General features: G+C 39.7%; 1 protein-coding gene across 1 annotated transcript in view; it reads left to right on the forward strand.

The window, feature by feature from the left end:
• Positions 1-10409, forward strand: part of ATF7IP2 (activating transcription factor 7 interacting protein 2) — a 59440-nt gene that overhangs the window by 13676 nt on the left and 35355 nt on the right. The window contains exons 3-6 of the mRNA XM_025203226.1: positions 1064-1197; positions 3130-3264; positions 3642-3725; positions 6196-6365. Of these exons, the coding sequence (XP_025059011.1) occupies positions 1064-1197; positions 3130-3264; positions 3642-3725; positions 6196-6365 (523 nt within the window). The remainder of the gene's footprint in view (positions 1-1063; positions 1198-3129; positions 3265-3641; positions 3726-6195; positions 6366-10409) is intronic.

Below are 10409 nucleotides of genomic sequence, written 5' to 3' on the forward strand. Positions count from 1 at the left end.
ACAGATCGGTATGGGCCGATATGGCTGGTCAATAATCGGCCATCAGTATTGACCCAAAACTTTATCAGTGCACCCCTACAGAAACCCTAATGGATCCTAGTATCTATTGAGATTCAGGGTGATTCTCTGCGTATCCCATTTGTCTTATATCATTAGCAGTGTCTCTTTGTATTCATTCAGTATGTCAAGGCTGGTGATCACTGCTGATGATCATACTAGGGAAGCTAACCACAGTGTAAGTAGTAATGAGAAGTTTGTAATATGGAATATGCTTGCTGCAAATGGCAATCTTAAGAAAATTTGGTTGCCACTCCCTAACAAGACTGTATTGCTCATCTGCAAATGGAGACTTGGCCACACATAAATGTGTTTTTAAAACAAAGGGGCACATTTTTATTTAAATCAGATTTTTTTTTATTTAATCGTATTTTTTGTTAAGATGCCCTTGCCTCTCTCTGAAAGTGTAGTTTCAGAAAAGTTAAATGAATAAAGGAAATCAAACAACAAGAACACACTTTTTGCAGAAAACAGTGATTAAATCGTCCACTGATTAAAATCATGATTTAAATCAATTTGATTTAAATCAAATCCGCCCTATTAAGGACATTCAATTAAAATAGTATTCATTCAGCTGTTTCTCAAATATATAGTATAGATTTTGTCTTGACTCTTAGAAACATTTGCAGAATATTTTAGAATATCATGTTAAGTATTCCATGCTTAATGAAACAGCTCATGAAGACGATTGATTATGACAGTATACATAAACAATGACTAAAATAAATGTCCCACTCGGGTTTATAGTTACCTTGCTCCATTCTTGAATGCACCAAAAATTGTTACAATTAAAAAAAGAAATCACCTTTAAAATTCTGAGGGGTGAGAGTAGATCCATTTAACTCTTTCTTTTTTCTCAGTAATTTAATATTTCTTTTATTGAGCACTTCGGAGTGAAGACCTCACCTATTTCATCAAAAGTTAACCTTTTAACAAAGTGTTTGGCACTGCTTTTGTAAAGTAAAATGTTTAACTTTTCTCTTCTTTTCTCTTCTTTTAACTCAAGGCACTGTTCAAAGGAAGAGGTTAAGCTCAGGAAATAAGGAAGACTTCCAGTGCAAACGCATCAAAACTTCTGATGAAATCAGTGAAGAAAATATTTGTACAGCATCAGTAAAGGATGAGAAAATATGGGAAAAGGTAATTTTCTTTGGTTTATATATATATAAACCAGAAATCTTGTATGAATTAAATGGTTTCATTTTGATTGTTTACTTGATTTTAGCTTTAGTTGGAGTTGTTAGCAGAACTAATGATTTTAATCCAAATCAGATGGATATGAATTTTTATATTTTAGATAGAATGTAAATGGATTTGGGAGGAAATAAAATATAATCCTAAATTAGTGCTTCTGTAATCTAAAAAAAAAAGGGCAATTTTTGCCTATATTAATTGATGAAGTAACATTTATTAGAACTTGTGTATTACTACAACTTTTAGTCTGAGCATGCATCAGGTTGCAGGCTGCTTGTTGTTCCTGTTCTGGCTGCCTCCTGAACTGAAGTGGCATGGTTTCTTCTGCAGAGTACTTAGGGTGCCCTAATTAGCACTGCTGAGTAGCTAACCTGCCTCCAAGGCAATTAACCTATCTGCATGCATACACTTACACTTCTTTTGATTCACTTTTGGTTTAGGAGCAGTGGGTTTGAGGATTGTGGTCAAGGACAGTGAATGAATTTACCCTGTAAACTTGGCATTAGTCTGTTTCAGTTGGCAGTCATCTTGCTCTGTACATTCTTGAGTACAGCTGCTGGATTTGCAGAGGAAAGGCTAATAATGTAGAATGAAGGAAATGAGAGAAGTTAATCAGAAAGGAAAGGAGCGAGAAAATGCCTGGGAAGTTATTTGTAGCTTTGTTCTCATTAGTAATCAATCAAACAATGATGGACCAAGAGAAGCAAGAAAGTTGGCAGTGTGCTGGGGTCCTGTCTAGTTATGGGTATTGATATTTGACAGCTTATATACCTACTGTGCATCAACACCTGTCTCAGAGCTGCAGGTTGCTTGTGTGAACTGGGGCTTGAAATTGCTCTTGATATTTAACATATTGCTTACTTGGAAACCCTCAGCATTTATAAATCATTAGGCTCAGGTTGAAGTGCATCCTAAAACACAGAAGGAATGAAAGACATAACCAAACCAACATGTCTCTCTTGTTACAGCTGCTCTCTCTGCTGTGTATTAATGCTAACAAAGTAAAAGTGATTCATAGCTGATCTCCAAGGAAAGGAATCATTTTATTTATGTATTTATTTTATTAGTAATTGCTCTTTGGTTTGTCTTTCTTCTACTTCTTGCAATAATAAAATAATTACTACTTGTATAATAAGCAGGTACTTGTCAACAATAGATTTTTGCCAAATTAATGTTTTGGCTTTCTAACACTTATAGTACTTACATTTTTAACATCTATATTGATAACATTGAGTGATACTGTACTCTCAATTGTAACCTCTCTGGTAGTAGCATAAAGCATACTGGTAAAAGCAATTTTTGTCAATAATAAAGTATGCCTATGCTAGCAGAGTTTGCTAGTATAGCTGTACTAGAGACTTTTTTAGTTTAGTTCTGGCCTTATCTAAACCAGTATAACATAAAATTTGTAGTCTCTTAGAAAATGTTTACTTCCCAGGAGTGCAAGTCTTATTTGCTCACCATCAGTTCTTTTTTTTAACTGAAAAGCAGCACCAGCCCCTTAACAGTTTCAGATTCTCAACCCAAAAAGGACAAAAATGTTGTTATGACTCGAATTCAACAATGCTTTTCACCTATAAACATTTGTAGGTTTAGCTATAAATATGCCTTGCTCCGATCTACCACACGCAGACAGATAATACCGCCATAATGAGAATCATTGAACCCTGTCTCCCAAGTGTCATGATCGTTGTCCTGTCCAAAGCATAAAATATTACATTTATAATGTGTGCAATGATGGTGCATAGGTTTAATTTTTAACTATTTTAAAAATGAAGCATTATTAAAACTAATGGCTAATGAATGTATTTAGAGATATTCATTATTTCAGCAAAAAATGATTTCTTGTTTGGAAAAATAGCTTTTTCTTCATTGTAGGTCAAACTTTTGATTCATGAGCGGATGGGTATTTTAAATGATGAATCCTTTAACCATAAAATAGAATGTTTAAATGGAAGAGTTGAACAAACACAGTGCCGAAGAAAACATGAGGAAATAGCTATTACGTTCCTAGTAAGTTTTTTTGTTTGTTTGTTTGGGTTTTTTGGCATCAAATGCTGTATGTTTGCCCTAGAAGCATGAATGCATTTCTTGTTTAAGGTGTTCAGTTTTCAGAAATACTTTAACATTTGTGTACCTCAATTATGCAGTTTTATGTGCACTGAAAAGGTAATTGCACAACCCAGTATCAATTTTCCAAAAGCTTTTTAATTCCTTGTATTATATCACATAAAAATCAGCAGTTTCTAATTGTTTTGTAGTTTAGTTTTGTAGTTTAGTTTACTTGCACTTTTTGTTATGTTTTGCCCTCTAAATGTGATAAACAGTATATGAATTTATGTAATATTTCAAGTTAACACTTATAGTAGTATTCTTTTCTTTCGGTGTAGAAAAAAATATCAAAGCTTGACAGACGTATTAATGCTGTGATAACATTTCAGAAGAAAATATTGACAAAAATGGTCACTCATAAGGTATTGTACAAGATATATGGTCATGTAGATATTATTAGCAATTAATCGTAAAATGATGGGCACTTTCATAAACAATGTTATAATGCATAATATGAAAACATGTAACAATGGTAATTTTGAAGGTTAAATTGCTTTTGCTTGTGTTTCTAATGCATATAAAGGAATGCCTAACGTAGCCCTGAGACCCCGCCAGAGTGGGTGCAAGACCCCAGAGCTAGGACTGACAGTTCGCTGATTATCAGGCCTGTCAAGCCAATTTGAGACCCTGGGCTGTTGGCATCAGCCCTGAGGCAGCCTTGGATGCTCCACACATTCAGTTTAAGGCACTGTACAAACTAGCCATAAGTATTCTGCATTATCTGGGAAATATTTTTATGCCTGGCTTGCCATTTTATTGCACTTTTAAATTGTGTATGTTCATATGAACGTATTCATTGCCACATGAATGGAATTGTGTAGAGAGATCTTTAGATGGTAAAACTGAAAATGCTGTTCAATATTTTAAAAACTTAGCCAATAAATAGAACATAAGCATTTCATGCAGAGGTCTGAATATTATATGACTAGGACGATCACCTAAGGAAGTATTAATTTTTACAAGGTTTTGGGCTATTTCAGAGCTTGACTTGAAATAGAAAATCTCTTGAGAGGCTCTCACAGGATTAAGGAAGGTTTTGCAAACCTGCAGTGGGGTGCTACTTCAGACTGTTTGTGTACCTGCATAAAGATCTTCAATAAGCTTGTTAAATTAAGGGGGACAGTTCCTCAGCTCAAATAAACTGTCAGATCTTCATTTTCCTTTATTGGTGCAGTGACAGCTTTTATAGCAACTGATAATTTGTTCCAAAGATTTAACATAGGCTTGTGGGTTTAGCCAAATATAGCTTAAACCATAGTGTTCTTATTTCTCTTTATAGAACTGTAATTTAATTTCTATAAGTATTATATACTTTGTACACTGGCAAAGGTTAAGTGCCAGGATTTAAAGAGTTTGTGGCAGAAATGTTTTATTCTGCTATTTAACATTTGTTTCTTTTTACAATGAAACTTTTGAATGTGTTTTGTAAAGCAAAAACTAAGTACTGAACATTTGCATTAGAGATTTTTTTAATATTTCTGTTTAACAGCAAAACAATTCTAGCACGCAAGAAAGTTTTGGCATGTTGTCAGATTTGCTTTTTCTTACGTTGTCATTCTGAAACTTTTTGGTCAATATTGGGAAGAATGGAACTACAAATACCACTCTTTCTCTCCTTTATACTAACTATTGCTGTAACGCACCTTAAAAAATCTCCTAAATTTTAGGGAGAAACGTGTGTTTATGTCCAAAGAGAGTCTCATGTCTAACACAAAGTTTGGATTTATTTGCATTTGAGAGAGAAATCTCAAAAAAGTCTAGCAAAATCTTATTGAAGAAAGAATTGCATATGCAATGGACATGGGGACCTTGTCTTCAGTTGTGTTTATAAAACTGGTTTTACATCTTGCAGTTTTTTTAAGCAGAGAAGAAAAGCACCATCTATGGATATGGTTCACTAATGAGCGAACCCTAAAGTCTTCAGAGAACTTTTTGGAACCAGATTATCAGTTTGTACCTTCCTGCGGTCACCTATTCATGCCGCGCATAAACCAGACAGTACAGATAACACATGTTTATTGCAAAGGGACGTACAGTGGAGTAACAGTAGTAGCTTAGTGTTCAGACAGTGTGTACAATAAGGGAGTTTAACATTAAAATGGCCAAACTCATACTAGCTGATGCTGCATATCTGACTTTTTATTACCATTGTAACAAATTATCTGCTTCTGTCCCATGCTTGTATCGCTGCTGAATTTTAACCCGTTTCCCTCCATACCCTACTAGACTAGAGGAACTATTGTGTGCAATAGGCATTAAACCCATGGTTTGTTTATTATATATGCTTGGAGAACTGAATGTTTAGGCTGGTAAAATAAATGAGTGTTCATTTTATCTAAGCAACTGACAGTATGTGGAAATATCTCTGAGTCCTTATGGGAGGTTCAAAAAAATGTTTAGTAAGAGAGAGAGTTCTGTGCTTTAGCTGTATGATCCAGAAGTACAATTTTAAGTGGAGCTAAGCATGGCTTACCAAATAAGAAAGAATAAATGGGATTTGTATTCATTAGATATATTTGACAGGCTAATTTAATTATAATATTTAATTTCTTAGCATATTACTTACCATTTGATAGCTGCTCTTCTGTCATATAAATCTTTACAAGAGCAAAAGATTAATTTTAAAGATACTCTGGCTTAATAATGACAGATATAACTTTTTTTGCTTCAAAATAAAAATAATGATCACTAAGAACCAAAAAAAGTCATGCTTTTCTACTGAAAAGAGAGCATATCTGAAATCTAGGGCATTTTGACTCATCAGAAGAGGTCTGGATGTGAACAGGCTGGGCTACAGTTGTGATGGTGCCTTGTTTTTTTTTTCCATTTTAGGAAAATCTTCGAAGTGCAAACTTGCAAAATGTGATACTAAATCGGACCAAAGGTTCTCCATCGCTTCCTGATAACATTAGCGTACAATCAGTCTCTCCAGTTAAAGCTGTACCAGCATCTCATAGACAATCTGATTCTGCTCCTGAATTGGTTTCAGAAGACGGGGAAAGGTAGGTGTCTATCATTACCAAAAATAGATAAATTAATGTAGCTGGTGTATTCTGTATGACTTTGAAATATTTTAACTCAAAATTACCTATTTTTCTTCATAACGTACTGTATTTACTTGGATATAAGATGGCCCCCTCAACAATTAGTTTCTATATATGAAAAAATTATAAATTAGTTATAATTTTCCAGGTATAGAATCTAATTATTGGAGGTTTGTCTTGATTTTTGTCCCACTTTCACTGCTACAGCAGGAAAAATAAATCTCCGGAGTGATCAGGTGGCCCCCTGGCCCTCTGCCCCCTAAACTTATTTTCCCTGCAGCTCCTCCTCCTTTCCCCCTACTGCCAGACTCTACTCTCCCTGAGCACATGGACGTGAGGGACAAATTTGAAAAAAAAAATAACCCATGAATTAATTAACACACTTCTTTTTAAACTGTTGCAAGTTTTAGCACAGCTATTCCACAAACATACTTTTAAGCACCACTTTTGTACCTACTTACATAGAATATAAACTATGCATTATATTAGTCCAGAGCCAAAAGGCTCATGATTTACTATACAGTTCATTGGGTTGGGCCCAAGCAAAGTCAACAGCATTTCAAGCCATGGTAACCCTATAGGTTAGCAGTGCTCATTATGTGTATATATATATATATACCAGATACCTGTGAAGTATGTGTTTAACCTGCTCTTGAAAACTTCTAACAATGGAGATTCCACAATTTTTCTAGGTAACTTGTTTCAGTCCTTGACCACCCTCATAGTCAGAAAGTTCCTCCTAATCTCCAAGCTAAACTTTTCCTGTTGCAGCTTGAGGCCATTGCTCCTAGCCCTGTCCCCTACAACCATAGAGAAAAGCCCATCTCCATTCTCTTTCTAATCACCCTTCAGGTGTTCCTAGACTGCTATCAAATCCCCCTCCAGTTGTCTCTGCTCCAGTCTAAATAACTATTAAAACCTTTTGTCATAAGTCTCATCTTTCAGGCCTCTAATTACTTTTGTTGCTTCCCAGTGAACTTTCTCCAACCCGTCCACATCCTTCTTGAAGTGTGAGGCTCAAAACCAGACACAGTACTCCAAGTAAGGCCTCACCAGTGCTAAATAGAGCAGAAGAATCGCTTCCCTTGACTTGCAACCAACCCTCCAGTTAATGCAACCCAGGATGCTATTGTGTTTTTTGCAGCAATAACACAATGTTAGGTCATCCTTAGCATATGGTCTACTGCAGGGATGCTCAGCCTCCATCCCTCAGGCTAAATGTAGCCTGTGGAGCCATTGCATCTTGCCTGTCAGGCTTCCCATGGATTGGGAAGTTTGGTGGTAGGGGAGTGGTGGCCATTAATATGGTCACCCTCCCCCCACCAAATTCCAAACCCCCAAGCCCCACATGCCTAGTTAGATCCAGGCTGTCCCCTTCTGCAGGGTTGGGCTGGGGCTGCCCCATGCTGCACACACCCCGCCCTCTACTCCCCATGGGGCTGGGCTATGCCTTTTTCCCCAGTGGGACTGGGATAGTGCTAAGCCATACTCCCCTTCATCCCCCTGGCTGGGTCGTGGCCCTTCCTTGCTATCTGGCCCGCAGTTGGACCAGGCATTGTCCATTCAACCCACTGGGGAAAAAGATTACACACGACTGGTCTACTGTAACCCCCAGGTGCTTTTCTGCAGTACTGCAGCCTGGCCAATCATTCCCAAGTCTACTTCGACATGCAGTTATTCCATTCCTACTGTAGGACTTTGCACTTGTCCTTGTTGAATCTCATCTGAGTAATTATAGACCATCTTTTGTAATCTCTTCAGGTCATTCTGGATCCTAGTCCTACCTTTCAGAGTGCCTGCAAGTTCACCCATTTTTGTGTTGTCTACAAATTTGCTAAGTGTTGACTCTCTCCCATTATCCAAATCATTAATGAAGATATTAAACAATACCAGACTGATAACAAAGCCCTGGTGAACTGTACTTGATACCTCTTATCAACTAGAAATTGAGCCATTAAGGAATTCTTGCAGAGTACGATGATATAGCCAGTTATATCGACCTGTGACAGGCACAGGAAATCCATCCCTGGTATCTGATGCCCTCTAATGGTTAGACTCACCTGCTGTCGGTACCCAGCCTCCCGCACCTCCTATGTCTTTCCTTCCATGACTTGATCTTAATGTATTTAAATCAGGCTGCCTTAAGAGGCTGGGGTAGTCTCTTTCTAGGTGCCTTTCTTTCTGTACAGCGCTCAGGGCTCCTCTGCCTCAAACTCCACAGGGTGCATTTCCCCTTTAAGGCTGCCCTGGCTCTGCCTTAGGGGCTGTAATCATAGCTTCTGTCCTCCCCTATAGTCATGCCCATGCCTCGCAAGTATCTTTGTTACTTGGAGGGGACCTCCTGGCCCCAAACCAACATTGGGCCCCTCAGGCCCTAAAACCTTTGTCTGGGCTTCAGCCTTTCCAGCATTGGGTGTCTTCCTCTGGCTGAGCCTCCTCAGACCTGGGTTTATGGGTCTAAGCCCTATCTTGCTGTCTATAATAGCCTCTCAGGTACCTGACCCAGAAAAGCTACTCTTGCTCTCTCTGCCAGCCTCCTGGGGTCCTTGACCCTTAAAGGGCTCTGTGCTGAGTGCCCTTCAGGCATCCCTGTGGCCTCTACACACCCCCAGCCACAACCCAATCCTCCGGTATTTGGCTGCAACTCATCCCAAACCCCCTCCAGGCTATAAAAAGTAGCCTCAGTCCTTCCATAAGGAGCTAATGTGATCCCCAGCTGACAAGATACCTCCTTTTCCCTGGCAGCCAGCTCTTTCCCCTCCACCCTGCAAGCACAGCCTGCCAGCCCCAGCCCAGAGACTGGGCACTTATCCCGCCAAGCCCTACCCCTTCTAGTCACCTGGCTGTTGCTTCTGAAAATAGGCCATGGAGTTTCTGTTCAGCCCAACAAGCTGTTTGCACTCCCCTGCCCTGCAGTCCTCCCTGGTTACCTAGCAGTCCCAGGCCTCAAGGTCTGGGTCCCTGCTGCTGCAGGTTTCTCCTGGCTACTTCTCCAAACTGCAGCTGGCCCCAGTTCAGCTATCTGCTGAATGTTTTAGCCTGCTGCTTTCTTCCCTTGAAGTAACAGGAGACCTTCACACCCTGCTACACCACCTTACAGTCATTTTATCTAGGCTGTATTTGCTTAGCTTGTTAATGAGAATGTCACGAGTAGAGGTCCTGGTTTTCTCTGTTTAAAAATTAATTCTCTGATAAAAATTGTGACTTCTCTGATCAAAGCCCCCAAAATCTGCACTTTTCGGTGATTAAAATGAACTACCACTATGTATATAGGTACCAGTTGAATGTTTTATTGATTATATTTACAATTTTAAAGCAATGTGGAAGCCTACTAGTGCCTCAATCGCTATAAAAAATAAATTGTAAATACCTGTAAATTTTGGCATTTGACTTTGTGGTTTTTATTATCTTGGAAAATCGAGCTCCATCTGCCCCTTCCGTTCACCAGGATGTGGGTCCAGTAGTGGCCGTCCCTTCTGTTGCTTTGTGGTGCTGAGCAGCCCTAATATGCCAGTGTCCTGCCCATGCTATTGCCTCTGACTCCTCACCCACAATCCCCTGCTGCCCTAGTCCTGCCACAGGGAGCTCCCAGATGCTGGGGCTGGGGACCTGGGTCCAAAGCCCCCTGTCCCCCCAGCACTGCCTGAGCCCCAGCTGCTGCCCATGGGAGGCAGTGGCTTCTGTGGCCAGAGCGAAGCGCAGAGCCCAACTCCCCCTCCCCCACACAGGGCACAGTTGAAGCGGAGCCCATGAATGTGGGCGGATGTGGGCTGGCCACTGCAGGTTTGGGGCTCCCCACCCTGCTGCTTTTCCCCCAGGAGCCTCCGCAGTCCAGTGGACGGGACCCAGCATAGCAGGGAACCCAGCCCCTCTGCCCATCCCCCCAGATGAACTGCCTATGGCTCTGTCCTGCTCCCAGCAAGGTCTTGCTGCTGCACATTCCTGCCCTTAGCCCCAGGCCCCATGCACCCCCCCAAGTGTCCCCAGCCCTAGCCCTGCTGA

This window comes from Alligator sinensis, unplaced genomic scaffold, assembly GCF_000455745.1.
Source record: "Alligator sinensis unplaced genomic scaffold, ASM45574v1 scaffold73_1, whole genome shotgun sequence".
NCBI classification, from domain to species: Eukaryota; Metazoa; Chordata; order Crocodylia; family Alligatoridae; genus Alligator; species Alligator sinensis.